The sequence below is a fragment of the Mustela erminea genome, chromosome 3 (assembly GCF_009829155.1).
Source record: "Mustela erminea isolate mMusErm1 chromosome 3, mMusErm1.Pri, whole genome shotgun sequence".
NCBI classification, from domain to species: Eukaryota; Metazoa; Chordata; class Mammalia; order Carnivora; family Mustelidae; genus Mustela; species Mustela erminea.
Genome location: NC_045616.1, coordinates 27,134,939 through 27,153,987, shown reverse-complemented (window position 1 = coordinate 27,153,987; position 19,049 = coordinate 27,134,939). Strand labels below are relative to the sequence as shown.

Below are 19,049 nucleotides of genomic sequence, written 5' to 3'. Positions count from 1 at the left end.
AAGCACTGAGTTTTAAAATAACGCTTCCCTGATTATAAAATACTTACATGTTCGATATAGAACAACCTGGGAAATCAGAAAATTACAAAGAAAGCAAAAACCCATAATTCTATCACGACAGCTACTGTGAATGTTTTGGTACCTTTCTCTCCATTTAAAAAAAGGCTTTATATACACTTCTTCACAGTTGAGATCAGAATTTCCATATGATTTTGCAGCCTGAGTTTTCCATTAAAAAGTACGAGCTTTCCCCATATCATTAGTCTTCCTAAACCCAGTTCATAAGTTTGTAAAAAACTGTATCTCCAACTTGAATCATCTCATGGGTCATTCATTGCATGTAATCGAGTCAGCCCATCCAGGGGTTCCAAAGCACTGATAGGCATCGAAAACTTTAGGCTGAAGTTTTTGATGAGCTAACTAAGGTCTCCCAAGAACCTGACAGGTGCGGCGGGGGCTCCTCCAAGGGCAGCTGTGGTCACGGACACCAACCGGTCTGCAGAGCCTCTGACTGAGCAGCGCACAATTTGCCAGGAGCACTTGGAGCGCGGAGAGTCCTGAACTTTCCGCCAGGTTTAACACGCGCCTACGCGGTACATTGAGGGAGATGCCCCGCGCTCACCCTGCAGCTCCACCGCGCCTAGGGTCCGTGCCTCTCTGGGGCACCGCGCGGGAGCAGAGCTGGCTCGCTGCGGCCCCCGGCGTCCTGCGCCCCGGCCGCTGGAGCGTCCGTCAGCAACGCGTCGCGCCCAGTCCCCAGCGGCTCCCGGGGCTGAACTTGGGAGGAGCGCGCCCCAGGTTCCCGCCCTGCCCCGACCGCCTCATCCTAGCCCCCCCACCTCCCCAAACCCGGAGCGCGCAGGCGCAGCGGCCGGGGAAGTCCAGCCACCCGTCCGGGAGGCTGCGGTGGCGCGGGAGCCGCTGCAGCAGCTGCCGGCGCTCGCCATGGGCCCGGGTCCCCAGCTGCTGCTACCTCTCGCGCTTTGCGTGGGGCTCGGCGCGCTCGTGACTTCTGCGGGGGGCTCGGGCGTCAGCAGGCGAGGGCCCACCGTGACGGCCAAGGTAACTGATTGGCGGGCAGCAAACTGCCCTCGCGCGGGCCAGGGGGACGGGGAAGGTTTGGGGACTGGGTCCTCGGAGTCCGCGGCGGCGAGGAGGGGACTTCCCGGGAGCCGGGGATGCGAGGCGGCCGCGGGGCTTAGTGCGAGGGCTCGGGGACCGCGCTGTCCGGGCGACTTGGGGGCGCTAGGCCCAGCAGTTTGAACTTAGTCTCCGGGGCGGCGGTCCGACGTGACCTGCCCTGGGCGCTGCGGGAAGCTTCCGGAACCACTGGGCTCTCTCTCCAGGAAGGAGGCGGCCCGAGTACTTCCTTTTGCGTGGCGAGGACTGTGGAATAGAAGCAGGAAGAATGCAGGCGCTGGGCGGGGGGGGGGGGGGGGGGGGGGGGGGGGCGTCGGGGGTGGCGAAGAGACGAGCTCTTAGCCGCGGGGGTGCAGTGGGAGACGGCCAGCACTGTCACCCAGCCTGGAGGAGCCCGCTGGGGTGGGGAGCGTCCGGGCAAATTAGGAGCCTTGCTTTCGCGAGAGTCTGTCCCCTCAGCCCGGGGGTGGGGGGTACGCCTTTAGCCTTTGACTGTTTCAGAGTTTGCATCCTGAGCTTGGGAAGCTGCTAGCACCCACAGCCTTTTAATCTCTAGAGGGGATTGGACCGGGGGGGGGGGGGGGGGATTGATGGGGGCGGGGATCTGCCTTGGACTGTCTCTCCAAGCACCACCGGGCTTTTTTCAGCATATTTACCCAGGCTAGAAGATAATGGAGGGTGTGGGGAGAGACAGAGCGAGGGAGGGAGGGAAGGGAATGATTTGGTGGCCTTGATCACTACTTCTAGAAAAAACCACCGGCAGCAGCAGTGTCTTGGAATCTGGGAGGAGGGGCAGCTGCAAGTTGTTTTAATAGTCGGGTGTTTGCCAGTGGGAATGATACTGTTGAACAAGAAGTAGACTGCTTAAGTCCTCTCCCACAGATCCCACCTGGGGTGGGGGTAGGGGAGAATGAGGTTCGTGGGGAGAGGGAGATCCCCCAAACATCTGATGTAGCCTAAGAATGAACCAAAAGGCCATACCATGCTGCAGTCTCTGTGTGCGTGAAAGGCGGAAACCTAGCCCCACTGTTGTGAGCACTGATTCTCAGCCCTGCCCCTTGATATTTGAGGAGTATCCATTTTTGAGAAATGGCTTGTCCAAGAGCCATAGAGCTGAAAGGGTGGGGGAGAGGGAGTCTTTCAGTCTGCAGATACCGTTTGGGTCTTTCGGGATACAACCGTAAAGGTAACGTTCATAAAATGAGGAAGAAAATATAGTAGTCCCCCCCTGTCTGCGGGGGCCAAGTTCTAAGAGCCCCAGTGGATACTGAAACCCATACACTGTGTTTTGTCCTATACATAACATATATATTAAATAAAGGGAACGTTTAATATATAAATTAGGCACAGAAAGAGATTAATAATAATAACTGATAATAAAATAGGACAGTTATAACAATACACGGTAAGAAGTTACGCAGATGCCGTCTTTCTCGAAATATCTTAAGGGCACTCACCTTTTCCTCTTGCGATGCCGGGAGATGATAAAGTGTCTACCTGATGAGATGAAGTAAGGTGACCTGACCGCGGTAGGCATTCCGAGCTGTTCCGCTCCTCCTCCTCTTCTGACCACAGCTCACAGGGCTGAGGGGAATAACTGAACCTTGGGGAAAATGGAAACCTGGAGTAAGGGGGCGGGGACTATTGTAAACCCTTTAATAGACCTGGTGATACTAAAAAATACCTGGAGGATAAGAGAAATCAGCCTGGCAAGCACTTGGGATGCAAAGGGAGTTGTATGTGCAAAGGCCCCGTGCCAGGAAAGCCATCAGAGTTCAGAGGACAGAGAGAGGGGGACAGGCTCCCACCCAGGGGTGAGGGGAGTGTCTTGAGACAAGGCAGGAAGGGTCAGCAGCAGCAAAATTGTGTAGGGTCTTGGAGTCCACAGTTAGGAGCGGGTTTTGAGGCAGTTTAATCTTCTAATTTGAGGTCTTAGTCTAAGTGCAGTTAGCTCCTGGGGTTTTAAGCATGGGGTTGACATCTCATATATGCTTTTAAACAGAGACTGTGGTCGCTCCACGGACAGTGAAATGGGAGATCATTCAGGCTCCATGTCAGAGTCCAGATGGCCATGGCATGGATTTGGGTGCTAACCGTGGAAATGGGGAGCAAAGGGTAGGGATGTGAAATAGATGTTTTGAAATGCAACTAATAAGACTTGCTGATGGTTTAGATGGGGGGTAGGGGAAATGAAGTAGAATTGCCAGATAAAATATAAGGTTCCCAGTGAGGTGTGAATTTCAGATAAACATGAATCATTTCTTACCATAAGTCTGTCATTTGCGGGGTTTGGGAACAGACTTCACCAGGGAAGCTTTTTAAACCTACCCAGTGCAGAGACCCAGCCTAGATCAAGTCAGTCACGATCTGTGAGTCACCCAGGCTGGGAATGTCTAGGAGGGGTGCCAAGAGAAAGCTGCTGGAGGGGAGGTTGGAGCATCTCTGCCCCTCGGCTAGGGTGCTGTCATTCAGCAAATTTTCCTGTACTCTGCTCTCAGAATTAGTAATGTATCTCCCTTCCCTTCCTACCAAATTTATCATGAAGTTTTTTTCTTTTTTAAGATTTTTATTTATTTATTTGACAGAGAGAGATATCACAAACAAACAGGGGTATAGGCAGAGGGAGAAGCAAACTCTCTGCTGAGCAGGGAGCCAGGTGCTGGGCTCGATCTGAGGACCGCAAGATTGTGACCAGAGCTGAAGGCAGACAGCTTAACCAGCTGAGCCACCCAGGTGCCTCTATCATGAAGTTCTAAAAGCTAATTGTGTAGGCAAGTCTTCTACAGATTCGGCCCTGTCAAGTGACTTTTTCAGTGGACTTTTTAAAACAACTCAATATATGGGAAAAGAGAAATATTAAACATTATTTCCCCAAGGAATGCCTGGGTGACTCAGTTGGTTAAACGTCTGCCTTCAGCTCAGATCAGGATCCCAGGACCCTGGGATCGAGCCCTACATTGGTCTCCCCGCTCATCGAGGAAGCCTGGTTCTGCCTCTGCCTCTGCCCTGCCACTCCCTTTGCTTGTGCTTCCTCTCTTTCTGTCAAATAAATAAATATATATATTTTTAAATTTAAAAAATAATTTCCCTGAGTTCGCAAAGGTAGATAAACTGGCCATCGCTCTAGTGTTTTCCCCAACGGTCCTTTGTTTTCCCTCTGACTTCATTTAAAAACTAGGAATCTGGAATAAGAGAGGGGCGAGGCACTGCCCCCCCCCCTTCAGTGGCACTCACCAGCATCCCCCTCTGCTGCCTGCCCAGCCCTGGAGCCTCTGGTCCACGCTCCGGCTCGCTGGTCTCAAAGTCCCCGGAACAGACATCTGCCAACCTGTACTTCTGAGCAGACGCTAGAGGTTCTGCGCAAACACTAGAGGTTCTGCGCAAGATCAGGCACCTAGATGAGAGAGAATAGTGCTGTCTTTCCAGCTGCATTCATGCCTGGCCCAACTTGCTGGCACTTTCCTAGAGCATGGCCTGGTGCCCTGGGGGCAGGTGATTTAATGTGTGAAGCTCCATTTCCTTCTCTGTTAGTGGAAACATAGATAATATCTACCTACTGGGTTTTTGTGTGTTTGTTTTGCATATTAGATGTGATAAAGCAGGTAAAGTGCTTAGCCAAGATTTCTGAGGTCCATTGTTAGTGTTATTTATGTGACCTTACTAATGCAGCCCTGAAACAGGTGAGGAACAGAAGCTCAGAGCTGAATTAAGTTGCCCAAGGACCCATGGCCAGTAGCAGTGGAGCAGGGTGGTTGGCTCTTATCCTTGGCATCTACCCTAGTTGCTCTGGAAGTGGAAGCAGGATTAACCCTTCCGGGGTTAGGATCAGGCTCTGTGAGTGCCTCTTTCCTGTTCCCTCTTGTCTCTACCTCCCGTGGCCCATCATTTTCAAAGGACTTTCCAAAGGCAGCCCTCAAGGGGAAAACAGAAATGACTTGAGCTTGCTCCTGAAGTACAGTGTGGAATCCAGTTACCACCTCTGCCAGGAAGCCCACCCTGATCTCCACAGATAATTATCACCTCTACCCATGACATTTCATCAGTACTTATCTTGTTATAAAACCTGATTGTCCATTATATTATAGCTACTTACATATGTGTTTTCTGGGGGACTATAACGTCCATGTGGCCAGGGGCTTTGCAGCCTCACTCTGTGTCCAGAACAGGGCCTGTCCCCTAGGGCATGCAAGCAGTCAGAGATGATCTCAGGGTGACACGGTGCAGAGGGAGAGTGTTTGCCTGGCAGCCACCTTGGGTCCCCTGTACCCTATACTGAGGTAGTTTGCCCTGCTTCTCACGTCCCCTCTCACGGGGCGTTGAAGTACTCACCGTTTTTTGACTACCTGCTTGAACGACGACGCTGTGCCAGGCACCTGGGATCTAAAAACACCATTTCGACCCCTTAGAGGACTCCCTGCCTGGACCGCAAGCGCCATATGCAGGATAAATGACAGGACCGCACGGTTGGCTTTCAGTCTCCCTGCTTCGGCAGAGCTCCCTGAGACCCCACAGGGGGTCTTCCCCCCCCCCTCCAGTTTCTTCTCCGTTATCCCAGTGCCTCTCTCCCCTGTCCTTAAGTCCCCTCAGCCACACACCCCACCACAGGCCCTAGGACTTCCTCCTTGAACTGGTCTCAGGGCTCCCAGATTCTCCTTCCCCCCCAACACGAGTAATATTCCCCCAAGTCTTCTGGGGCCCCGTTCTTTCCCCGCTCTCTGCTGCCCAGCAAAAAAACCCAGGTCTCCTAGCCAGCAGCCTTCCTCCGCCTTCTGGAACTGGTCAGAATCTCCCTTCCCTGGGAATTGCAGTCGGAAGGCACAAAGAGCCCATTTCCTGCCCTGGTGGTTGCTCTCTAGAAGGAACTCTGCCCCCGTGGGGCTCAGGCCCATTCTTGTCCCTGGAGGCCTCTCTCTTGCCTCCAGGCCTGCTTCCCATCACACCTTCTCCATGGAGGATGCTTCCCGCAGCCCTCAGCATCCCTCTGGGCCCGGGAGCCAGCGTTCTTGTGTACTTGGTGACAGAGAAGATGGGATGCTATCATTTCCACCGGACTCAGGGAAAACCCTGCTGTATTTTCTTGCTGCCAGTCACAAAGTGGAAGGACCCTGCAGTTTGGAGAAAAATCTTCTTAGTAAGTGTGCAAGGCCGCACGTCAGAACAGCAGATTTTTATTGAAGAGTTTTGCTGGGTGACAGACCCTTTTCCTTCACCTTCTCCGGCTTGCTCTCCCGCGTTTTATGCTCCTTGCTGCCCAGACACCCACAGACTTTATTTTCTCTTCTGTACGTTAGAAGTCTGGCAGGCCTTTCTAGGGTCTTGTATGGCGTTCCTTTAAGATGAGGACCCTAATTCTTCTCCCGGGGCTGCCTCATCCTTGCCTGTGCCTGAGTTTACTCCTGGGCTTGGAAATCCTTTTGGAGAAGGTGCTTCTCTTTGACACCAGCCCTGGTGACCCCGGTCCCGGCGTGTCAGGGCTGGGGCCTGTCCTGGAGCCATGTCCAACTGTCGTCCTCAAGTGCACAGGCTCATCTCAAGGGCGTGGTCTTTGTTACAGTCTATAAAGTCCTCCTGTATAAATAATAATACAGTTGCGGCTGCCGTGGCCACGGGAAAATTCTAAAATGCCACACGGAGCACTAAATATCACATCAGCCCGTGACAGACGTGCTGACGTATTGGCAGAAGCCCTTGTCTTGCACCAAAGCTTGACAGTCTTTACTTCACGATTTTTCTAAACTGCGAGACATCTTTTTTCTTTGACAACCCTTCTTATATTTTTTAGAGCCATCTCTCAAAGGTCTCTCTCTCTCTTTTATTTTTAACGCATTCGAACAGTAAATTGCTTCATATAATCTAAACCTGCTAATAGAATGCCCTTCGACTCCGTAGCCTTTTCAAGCATCCCGTTGGCATCACCCTAACACGGTGATTGGTGAAGCACTACGGGTATCATTTCATTTGGATGAAACAGGTTTTCAGCATTTGTTTCAGGGAAGGGAACCGGTGGGGTTCACATGCGTGCAACGTGACTGATGCACCCTCGTGGGGACGTGCTTTCTTTCATCTGCCCTGACATGTTGTGCCACAAAGAGAACCCAGCATCCCCGTGGGACTTTGGGGGCATGAGGACTAAGCTGGGTGTCTGAGTGTGCAGGGCCGATGGCCCTGTTGGGGCTCGGGACAAGCCTGGGGACCAGGAGCCTGACAAGAGTCCGAAGTGAGTGGCAGGCCTTTCAGATGTCTGGCCGTGCGTTTTGATGTCTTGCAGTTCCCTTGACGGCAGGTGTCTGCTGAGCACTCCCCGGGAATCGGGCACTGGTTGAAGTTACAAAAAAATAAATCTGGATGGTTAGACTATTTCTCTTCTTATGTGTTGTTCTCTCCTGCCAAGATCAAAAACATCACCACCCATCAGAAGAGCGCAAGGCTGGGAAAGGGGAGGGGACCGCAGGGCTGCTGGGACCTTGGGGTTCTCAGAGACCTCACCGGCGGACTCGGGACAGTGCTGAGTCAGTCTGCAAACCCAGGGCCTCGTGGGGTGCTTGGGCCCAGAGGGGGGTGCTCATGAAATGTTGGCGGGATGTAGGTTTTTTTTTTTTTTTTGCAGGTGGAATGCAGCCACACCGGTGATTGGAGATGAATCTAGAGCTTCTTTGTCCGCTGCTGGGTGGAGGGGAGGGCTTTCACGTGGGGACGCATTCTCAGACTGTACCTTTCTCTTCCCGTTGTAACCCTCTGCTCCGCCATTCCCTCACAACGCAGGTCTTCTTCGATGTGAGGATTGGAGACAAAGATGTCGGCAGAATCGTGATTGGCCTCTTCGGCAAGGTTGTGCCCAAGACTGTGGAAAATTTTGTCGCGCTCGCAACAGGGGAGGTCAGTCTCAGTCTGGGTTCCCTTAAATGCGCCCGGGAGGGGGGTCTTCCTTCTTCTTCTTTTTTTTTTTTTTCCATTTATTTATTTGACAGAGAGACAGAGATATCGCAAGTAGGCAGAGAGGCAGGCAGAGAGAGAGGGGAAGCAGGCTCCTTGCTGAGCAGAGAGCCCCATGCGGGGTTCCATCCCAGGACCCTGAGATCATGACCTGAGCCAAAGATAGAGGCTTAACCCACTGAGCCACACAGGCGCCCCGGGGTCTTCTTTTTTTAAGCCCAGCATACAGGTGTCTGCTGGGAAAATGAGTGTGGATTGAGCAGGTCCGATGAACCCGAGACATTCTTACAATATTTTACTTTATTTTCCTACAAAATCTTACTCTTCTGGTGCTCAGTGTCCTTGGGGTCCTAGAAATCGAGGGGAAGCAGTTACCACGTGAGAATACAGATGAGCACTCTTTTGACTTATTCACATTAATACCGTACTTCCACAGTTGATTTATTTCTTTGTTTTGGGTCCTTCGATGTGTTTCTACGTACATCATCACAGGGACCTAATTCTATAGAGAGTTTGTGTCATTTTCTCCGTGGGTCATGTCCCGATAAACAGCGGGGTTCAGTGCTCACTACGGCAGCTCATGTACTAAAAACGGTGGGGTTCACCTTGCAGTACAGGTTCTATCTACTTGTATATTCAACTGACGTAATCTCTTTAGAAAGGATACGGCTATAAAGGAAGCAAATTTCATCGCGTCATCAAAGATTTCATGATCCAAGGAGGAGATTTCACGAGTGGGGACGGCACCGGTGGTAATCATGTCTTTTATATTTCTCCTTTCTCTATACCACACTGAAACCCAAGATCAAGTCTGTGCATTTACCCCCCCTGAACTGAATTCCCAGACATAAGAAATGAACTACTCACGACCACCAAACTAATCTTCAGAAGGACAGGGTTTGGCAGGGGGGCCTCAGCTCCTCAAATCTAGTCACACGTACAAACGAGTGAGGCCCCCTTCACGGGAAACAGTAGTGCGCTGGCTCGTTAGCTTTCCATAGTGGAGATACATTCATCCAGGAGATGGCTCTGCAGTTACTAACATGCGAGACTCCCAGTAGGCAGTGGTCGAGAAAGAGGCCCACAAGGGAAGGAAAGGTCGAATGAGAAAGCGTGCACACGCTGGTGTGGGGGAGGGGAGCAGCCGACCCCAGACACGGATGTGGTGCAGGAGGGCTGGGGGCAGCACAGCTGAAGGGAGAGACCAGGGTTGAGGTGGTGGGGTTGCAGGGGGGATTTACCCCCCACTTTTTTTTCAAATTCTTTTACTTTGTTGTCGGCTTTTCCAATAATAGTAAGTAATCAATGAGTTGTCCATATTACATGTTTTTTTTTTAAGATTTTATTTATTTGACAGAGAGAGAGATCACAAGTAGGCAGAGAGGCAGACAGAGAGAGAGGGGGAAGCAGGCTCCCTGCTAAGCAGAGAGCCTGATGCGGGGCTCGATCCTGGGACCCTGAGATCATGACCTGAGCCAGAGGCAGAGGCTTAAGCCACTGAGCTACCCAGGCGCCCCATATTATATGTTTTTATAAGCCAAGGTAGAGGGCTGTGAAGCACAAATAATTAAATTTATGGATTGTCACATACACCAGAGCTGATTGTTCCTCCCTGGGGACTGCACGTACCCAAGCTCTCTGGGCTCAGAACTGTCATAAGTCCTTTTCCTGAATGCACATAATAGAGCTAGCTACATTAGGATGTAAATTTACTTCAGATTTAAGATTTTTAATTCAGCAAATACGTGTTCTGATGGGTACGAAATGGCTAACTTTTTGGAGAAACCTTTAGGCCCACTTTTCATGCACTACTGCTAATTTTAGGTTGATTACAATGATTTCTTTATAAGAAAATGGCTACCGTTAAACCCTTGGATTTGCCAGGGTCTTTGGGAGCATTACTTTTAGTCCTTACAAAAATGTAAGCGTTAAGGGATGGAGAATGGAGCAGAGAAACACATTCAGAAACACACTGGGTCAGCGGGCCGGTCGGGGGAAGATGCGCAGGAGAGCAGTCCTCCCTCCCTTGCTGGTGCAGAGCTGGGTCTCCCTGGAAGAGTGTGCAGCTCCCTGTAGCAATGCCCTTGACACTGGTGTCCCACTCTCCCATCCTGGAGCCCAGCAGGAACAGCTGAGCTTTACTGTGTCCTCTTTCCTGACTCGTCTCTCTCGCTTTGCCTTCCCTGCCGTGTGTGTGCGTGTGCACGCACCCATGTGGAAGTGTGCGGACATAGGTCTTGAGTCAAAATTCTCTTGAGTTTTGGAGGAAAGACCTTTTGGATCACTTACATTTGGCCTAGACCTCTCCATGAGCAGAGCTTTCCTTCCAGGCCACTGACCAATCAGCTCTAAATTGCCTGCCTTGGATAGGCACTTCTGGTCCATGCAGCCAAGCCAGGATCTCGAGGTTGGCAGCCAATGATGGTAGAGCCCTGCAGAAAGGGAAGAGGTGGGCATGACATGCACTCAAGGTGTTGGAGGATAGAGCAGACACTTCTCATGGTGTGTACTCTTCTCTTAGGGGAGAAACGGGTTCTGCCCTCCTTGCTGCTGGGCTGGAGCTCAGTCCCCATGGCTGCTTCCAGTTCTTCCGCTCAAGGTCAGATCACTGGGTGCTCCCGTTTGACACCCCTTCCGTAGCCTGGTGAGCCTGGAAGGCGTTGTGCCTCATTACATGTAGGCTGGCTGCCGTTGCTCCAGCACGGGGGCGGGCAAGAGCCGCCACTGGAGGGTCAGGATGTCACGTGAGCGCCGGGTTCTGCTATGCAGTTTTCAAGCTGTGTAACCTCTGTTTCTTCATTTCAAGTGGGATTGAGAAGACCTGTTCTGTAGGGTCGTGAGGATTAGCGGAGGGTGTATATCAAGTGCTGATTGTGCCAGGGTTGGGTGCTGAAGCCGGAGCGACCACGTGAAGCTCAGGACAGACATGGTGCCAGTAAGATAGCCCAGGTTTCCACATTGGCGTAACAGTGTCATCCTGCCCTTCCTTCTCATTTCAGAGCGAAATCGTTGACTTGCTTGTTTGGGGGTCTTGCTTTGAGGTCAGAGGATGGTGCCATCTTTAAGATTTTTGTGTGTTTATCTGGGTCTCTGATGCCCTGATTCCCAAAGGAGTGAATTCTACCACTTCCTTTGTTTCTCCTTATGCTTGACCATCTTTTCCCATCCCCATGTCCCCAGTTCTATTAAAACCTTATGGTTCCCTTTGAAGAATTTGCTTTCATATAACATCTGGTGATTCTCCTCTTTTTTTTTTTCTTTTTTTAATTTTGTCTCACCCAGGTATAAGCATTTATGGTGAGACATTTCCAGATGAGAACTTCAAGCTGAAGCATTATGGCATTGGGTGGGTAAGCATGGCCAATGCTGGACCTGATACCAACGGCTCTCAGTTCTTCATCACCTTGACCAAGCCCACCTGGCTGGATGGCAAACATGTGGTATTTGGAAAAGTCCTTGATGGAATGGTAATGTGATATGTTATTATGCCCCATTCAGAGCTTTATATTTACAGCGAGAGTACTTTCAGTGATTTATTTTAATCTTAAAATGTGCTTGTTAGAGATCCATCATTCCATGCTGACTTGCCTCTTTAAAGGTGAATTGCATGTGCTATTTTAACTGTGAGGTGTACCGGGGCAGAAGATGGAGCCTTGACGTGGAAAAATTAAGGGCTTCCTTTATCTCGCTACTTGATATAAATGGGAACTCTTTTTTAACATAGCCAAGTAAAACCTGGGTCCCATACGTGCATATATTAGGTTTTATGCCACCTGAAAAAGGAAGGAAGTCCCGTCACATGGTACAACATGGATGAACCTTGAATATGTTGAGTAAAATAAGCCAGTCACAAAAGACCATACGATTACACTTTTAAAAGGTATCTAAAGGAGTCAGATACATGTAAAATGAAGTAGAATGGTGGTTGCCAGGGCCTGCAGGGAGGAAGAAATGGGGAGTGTTTCGTGGGCACAGAGCTGTACTTCTGCAAGAGGAAAAAAGTTCTGCAGAAGCGTTGCACATAATGGGAATAATAGTTGCACAGTATAATGGGAATATACTTAAGACTATGGCACCGTACACTTTGAAATAGATAAGGTGGTGCATTTTATGTTAGGTTCTTTTACCACGGTTGAAAACAAAATATTTTTAAAAATCCCTTGAACACCACATGGTTCTGTGCAGAAACAAGTCCCCTCCAAAGACATAGTCAGTAGAGTGATGACAGTTGCTAAAGGGAATTTAAATTCCTGCAGGCATAACCTGTCTCAAAGAGTATCTCAAGGGTCCAGTTCATAATCCAGAGAAACACTTCTTAAAAATCCTCATTCTCCTCCACTCCCAACAGTCTTCCTCCTTAGCATCTGCTCACAGAATCTCTCCCAGCTCCTAAACTAGAAGATGGAAGGTCTGCCCAACCCAATCCTGGACCACTCCGGAACACCCCCCATCCTCTTCCATATTTGATTTGGTTTCCTTTTCTTTTGTTTTCCTTTCTTTTTTTGAAAAGTGGTTTTATTTATTTATTTGAGGGAGAGAGAGGCAGAGAGAAACAGAGAATGAGTGAGCATGAGCAGAGGGAGAGGGAGAAGCAGGCTTGCTGCTGAGCAAGGAGCCTAATGTGGGACTCGATCCCAGGACCCTGATATCACAACCTGAGCTGAAGGCAGACGGTTAACCAACTGAGCCACCCAGGCGCCCGATTTTGTATCATTTTCACGTGAGCTGTTCTGTCTGTTCCATCCAAATGCAAGTGAAACAAGCTCACTTGTGACAATTCTTCCACAGCTTCTACCCCCATCCTGATTCTACCCATTGAAAAGCCAGGAACTGAGTTGACCCATTAAGAACCTCTCTCACAAGGCAAGGAAGTGTTCAGCCTGAGCCGCCAAAGATAGGGTTCTCATTGGCAAGTGGAATGAGAGAGAAAGAGGGCAGACACATATCACTTCATAGATCACTGTCCATCCTATCACAATAAAGGACAGACCTATATTCTCACGAGCCATAACTTCCTTTGAGGCACCTACTTATTTTATTTATTTTAAAGATTTCATTTATGTATTTGACACAGAGAGAGCACACAAGTAGGGGAGCAGCAGGCAGAGGGAGACAGAGAAGCAGACTCCTCGCTGAGCAGGGAGCCTGACGTGGGGCTCAGTCCCAAGACCCTGGGATCATGACCTGAGCTGAAGGCAGACAGTTAACAGACTGAGCCACCTAGGCACCCCTCAAGGCATCTATTCTCACACAGTAATGAATGCCAGCACCCCTCAAGTCTCACACAGAATGATGCCCTTGAAGTGAGCTAAACGTCCATATGCCTGTGCTCCACCAGTTTGCGTTTTTGATCGGTGGGCCTAACCAGGGTTTAAAAAATTTTAAATGTGGGGTGCCTGGGTGGCTCAGTGGGTTAAGCCGCTGCCTTTGGCTCAGTTCATGATCCCAGAGTCCTGGGATCGAGCTCCACATCGGGCTCTCTGCTCTGCTCCGCAGGGAGCCTGCTTCCTCCTCTCTGCCTACTTGTGATCTCTGTCAAATAAATAAATAAAATCTTTAAAAAAAAATTTTTTTTAATGTAATGAAGTTCAAACATTCACACATATATTTGCATATATGCATATATGTGAATATATCATACTAACGTGTAAGAGAAATGAAGAGTGCCAGTGTTCAGCTGTCTTCCGGTCATGGTTTTTCTTCTCGCCCTCTGGATCCTCTGTCTTCACGCCCTACCCGACTGTACCAACTTCCTCCTAGGAGACCCGCTGCCTGGTCTTAGAGGAACAGTCCTTAACATGTTAGGAGTCCTAGACTGCTTTGAGATAGTAATGAAAACTATAGGTTTTCTCTCCAGGCGGAAAAAAAAATTGTGTGTGTGTATGTGTGTGTTTTATACCATTCCAAGGAATCTTCAGAATCTCCTGAATTCTAACCCAGAGATCATCTGGCTTGCTTTGTGAATGCTACACTTTTCTTTTTTTCTTTCCTTTTTTTTTTTTTTTTAAAGATTTTATTTATTTATTTGACATTTTATTTATTTATTTATCAGGCAGAGAGAGAGAAGGAAGAAGCAAGCTCCCTGTTGAGCTGAGACCCTGATGTAGGGCTCAATCCCAGGACCCTGGGATCATGACCTGAGCCGAAGGCAGAGGCTTTAACCCACTAAGCCACCCAGGCGCCCTACGCTACACTTTTCTTGAGCTCCCCTCAGACTCACAGAATCACAGTGTCCACAGGTGGCCCCACAAATAAGCATTTTTAAAAACTGTGAGAAAATATACATAGAAATTTCTATTTTAACTCTAAATGAGCATTTTTTAAAATGGTCCACAAGTCATCAGATGGGGACCCACTGCTTGAGGCAGACATGTGTACACATGTTTGCGTAGACACAATGTTTAGAAATATATATCATTATTATTAGAAGAATGCTGGTCTTTTATCTTAAGTTAACCTAAATTGGCCAGCGACTGGGTTAGGTGGCACCGTGTCTAAGGCAGTGAGTTGCTTTGTTGCTATTTTTGTCTCAGACCCATTTGGGAAGCTGGTCATAAGCTACTGTCCCTGGTCCTGGACCAGTTCTCCCTCTTCCCTTGTGACGCTCAAGGTGGTTTCCTCAGATGTGTAGTCCTCCAGGGTAGAGAACGGGCCTTCATATCACTGTGGGGTTGGGGTCTCTCACTCCACTTGTTGGGCGTGGGTCAGCTTTAAAATGGGCAAACCCAGGGGCGCCTGGGTGGCTCAGTGGGTTAAAGCCTCTGTCTTCGACTCAGGTCATGATCCCAGGGTCCTGGGATCGAGCCCCGCATTGGACTGTCTGCTCAGTGGGGAGCCTGCTTCCCCCCCTCTCTCTGCCTGCCTCTCTGCCTACTTGTGATCTCTGTCCGTCAAATAAATAAATAAAATCTTTAAAAAAATAAATAAAATAAAATAAAATAAAATGGGCAAACACAGAACTAGGTCCACTTCTAAATCTGCCTTCTGACCCAGTTTCTTATGCCCACACCATTTACAGGGTATTGTTGAAACTGACTCATATTCCATGTTGACTGTTATACTGGGGTAGAAAGTGGGTAGAAATACATTTGATTAGAGCTCTGTGTTTATGAAAATATTATTTTTAGAATATAAAATGCTAATTTTTTAAAAATTTTATTTATTTGACAGAGAGAGATCACAAGTAGGCGGAGAGGCAGGCAGAGAGAGAGAGAGGTAGCAGGCTCCCCACTGAGCAGAGTGTCCGATGCGGGGCTCGATCCCAGGACCCTGGGATCATGACCTGAGCTGAAGGCAGAGGCTTAACCGACTGAGCCACCCAGGTGCCCCAGAATATAAAATGCTAATTAAAAGAAGTGAGAAAATACACAAGTATGCTCTTTCAGTAGCCAGGTAGTGGGTAAATTTTGTTCTGTTATCTATACATTTCCTGAATATTTTAAGTTTTCCATAGTTGGCTTAAATGATTTTTGTACCATACCAACAACAACAAGAGCCACAAACCCGGTTTTCTACCTGGGCTTTCAGACTGGGCACTGATTTCACCTGCGATCGTCATAGTTGCTGGCGAGATGTGAACCCAGAATCTGCTTTTCTCTTCCCAGACCGTGGTCCACTCCATAGAACTTCAGGCAACTGATGGGCACGATCGTCCGCTCACCGACTGCTCCATCGTCAACAGTGGCAAGATAGACGTGAAGACCCCCTTTGTGGTTGAGATCTCTGACTGGTGATACAACGGGTGGAAAACAAGAAACACTGTGGCAGGGATGTGTGTGTGTGCGCATGCACATGTGTGTCTTTTGAGTTTCCAAAGTTACTGTTTTGCTCTGTTTTCTTACCTCTGTGTTTCACTCCCAATCACAGAAAAGTTCAAAACATCAACCACTCAGAGATTAGTTTGCATGAATTTTGGTAAATCACTTGTGTTTAGGGACTTGGCACTTCAAAGACCTCGCCCCTTCCTCCAACGGTGCTCTTTTTAAACTAGAAAACTTTGTATTGTCTGTTTTTGTTTGGAGAACACAGTCATTATCTTGCTGAATTAATTGTAATCCCCAAAGTTGGGGACTCGAATTATATCGAGGATGCTGAAGATTCATCTGAAGAAGGTGGGGACAGTGATGTTTGTTATTTTGTATTCAAACAAATTCTTTGCAGGTAAAGGGAGATTTGATGAGTGTAATCTGTAATCTGAGATAAGTCATAGGGACTTTTACCTGATAAAAGGTGCTTTTGTGTCCTATTAAATGCTTTTTATATAGGTCAACTCTCTTTTTGCAAGTCTTTTTTTTTTTAAGTTAAAGTTCTTTAAAAAATTGATGACAAAAATATATGTATTGTAATGCTAGCAATGAACTGATTAGAGAGGGTTCTATAAATCAGAATGCTAACATAACTGGATAATTTGGGATAGGAAGGCACAGAAATGATGTCTAACCATATCCCAAATACCTGAGCAGATTAATTTGCTAATTTTTACTCACTGTAACATTTATACAAAGTTCCCTTGAATCGAGTTGCAACAAAAGGGCATTTTTTTTTTTTTTTAACACAAGGAGCATGAAGATTTGGACTGTACTTAAACTAGATGGGAAAGTAGAACCCCACTGTCTTGCTGTAACATACCTGGCTGGAACAGAGTGCCTGATCTCTGTTCAGTGGGAGTGATATCTTTGAAAACAGCCCCGTTGCTTCTCCTCTAGGACCTGTGGAGTGAGTGAGGACCCCCAGAATTCCATCTCGTCAATAAAAAAAGAAGAAATAAGAAGTAAATAAATTTTGACAACTACCTTTTTTTTTTTTTTAAGATTTTATTTATTTATTTGACACAGAGAGAGAGATCATAAGAAGGAAGAGAGAGTAGGAAGCAGGCTGGCTCCCTACTGAGCAGAGACCACCCCCCCCCCCCCACATGTGGGGCTTGATCCCAGGACTCTGAGATCATGACCTGAGCCGAAGGTAGAGGCTTAACCCACTGAGCCACCCAGGCGCCCCGACAACTACCTTTTAAAAAAAAAATTCCATCTCCATGGGGCACCTGGGCGGCTCAGTCAGTTGAGTGTCTGCCTTTGGCTCAGATGATGATCCCAGGGCCCTAGCATTGAGCCCCACATCTGGCTCCCTGCTCAGCAGGGAGTCTGTTTCTCCCTTTGCCCACCGCCCCCCCCCTGCCCCCGCCATGAGCACTCTTTTTCTCTCACTCACTCTCTCAGATCTTAAAAGGAAAATTCCATCTCTTGAGCTGTATTTTAAGAAAACTGTTTTAGCAGGAGATGAGATGAAATGGGCAGTCTCAGTTAATCACTACAACCTTCCTTTTTTTTTAATATTTTATTTATTTGACATAGATCACAAGTAGGCAGAGAGGCAGGCAGAGACAGAAAGACAAGGAAGCAGGCTCCTGATGAGCAGAGAGCCCGATGCGGGGCTCGATCCCAGGACCCTGAGATCATGACCTGAGCTGAAGGCAGAGGCTTAAACCACTGAGCCACCCAGGAGCCCCTTACTACAACCTTCTTAGCAATTTTTAGCAAATTTACTGAAGGCCTTAGATACGCCGGGTACCAGTTTTTAATTTTGGAATCTGGCAGGGGACTGTGAGAAAAAGACCTGAGGGAACCTACATTCTAGATGTGGAGACAGAATAAATAAGGGGACAGAAAGCATGCCGAGGGTATGAAGAAGGCATGCCCATGTGTGCCGGGGCGACTGGGAAGGGAATGCTGGGTGAGGGGTCTGGGCAGGCCTCCTGAGGGGCTGGGAGAGTAGAGAGCAGGAGCACGGCACTGTGGGCCTACCTGGCCGAGAGGGAAGCTGAAGTCAGAAGGGTCCTGAGGTGAGAAGGAGTGGGGCCTGAGAGGTCAGAGGGCCCAGGCTGAGATTGGACGGTTCTGGGCCTAAGTGCCAGGTTTGAGTTCTTCCTTGACGCACAGTACAGTGGGAAGCTATCAGTGTTAAGTTGGGGAAGGGCACGAGTTGGTCCTCATTTAAGAAAGACTGCTTCGGGGGTGCCTGGGTGAGTTAAAGCCTCTGCCTTCAGCTCAGGTCATGATCTCAGGGTCCTGGGATCGAGTCCCGCATTAGACTCTCTGCTCGGCGGGGAGCCTGCTTCCCCCTCTCTCTCTGCCTGCCTCTCTGCCTACTTGTGATCTCTGTCTGTCAAATAAATAAATAAAATCTTAAAAAAAAAAAAAAAGAATCACTACTACTTCTTCTACAAGGAGGATTTTTATAGGGGAGCTAGCATACACATCCAGAAACTCAAAACATTCACATCCTTTGAAGTTCTATTCCTGGGACGTTGCTCTGGAAAGTGAAGTCAAATTGTCATGGGCTTCGCTGTTTGGTCAGTCTAGCATCCAGTCCCCATGGCCTGGGGATGGCCACCCATTTTCTTCAGGCAATCAGAGCATTCCCTCAAGTACTTCTTATTGGTAGGGGAGGCAGACCCTATGGATGGGTACATATGTGTACTGGAAAACTCATTAGCTTGCTTGATAATTATTTATTGAGTGCTGGGTAGAGCTGCTAACAGAGGCAGCCATTGTGGTCCCCATGAAGGAAGACAAATGATTCAAACATCCGCCACATGAATATGTAACAGGACATCAGGTAGTAATAGTCTCTGAAGAGAAACAGCAGGGAGAAAGAACAGAGTCAAGAGGTGATCTGGGAAGTCCTGAGTGTAGGCTGAAGGAAGTGAGGGGGCAGTTAGCCACCGGGACATGGAGCGAAGAGTATGTGAGGCCATGGCCGTGGGTGATGGTTGGGCTGGTGGTTTCAAGGAAGATCAGGGTCCAGGTGTGCAGAGCAAGGGTGGTAGGGAAGTGTGGTGGAAGAGGAATGTCCTGAAGGATGTCCTCCTGGGCCTGGTGACTGGCTCAGGGAACGGCATTTGACCTGAATCATGGTAGTGAGTCTTAATTGTGGGACTGTCAATGGAAATATTGGGAAGGAGTCGCTATCTTGCTTCT

At 48.7% G+C, this 19,049-nt stretch overlaps 1 protein-coding gene across 1 annotated transcript; it reads left to right on the top strand.

Moving 5' to 3' along the window:
- Positions 1 to 844: 844 nt before the first annotated feature.
- Positions 845 to 16,837, top strand: PPIC (peptidylprolyl isomerase C). Its single transcript, XM_032335482.1, has 5 exons — positions 845 to 1,062; positions 7,903 to 8,016; positions 8,732 to 8,825; positions 11,356 to 11,540; positions 15,678 to 16,837. The coding sequence occupies exons 1-5, from the start codon at positions 946 to 948 to the stop codon at positions 15,804 to 15,806; spliced, it is 639 nt and encodes a 212-aa protein (XP_032191373.1). The 5' UTR covers positions 845 to 945; the 3' UTR covers positions 15,807 to 16,837.
- Positions 16,838 to 19,049: the final 2,212 nt, after the last annotated feature.

What these genes read in the sequence shown, in the direction of transcription:
- PPIC (XM_032335482.1), top strand. Translation starts at nt 946, where the DNA reads ATGGGCCCGGGTCCCCAGCTGCTGCTACCTCTCGCGCTTTGCGTGGGG. An exon ending in GGCCCACCGTGACGGCCAAG is followed by an intron (nt 1,063 to 7,902) that starts GTAACTGATTGG and finishes CTCACAACGCAG; the next exon opens with GTCTTCTTCGATGTGAGGAT. An exon ending in GAGTGGGGACGGCACCGGTG is followed by an intron (nt 8,826 to 11,355) that starts GTAATCATGTCT and finishes TGTCTCACCCAG; the next exon opens with GTATAAGCATTTATGGTGAG.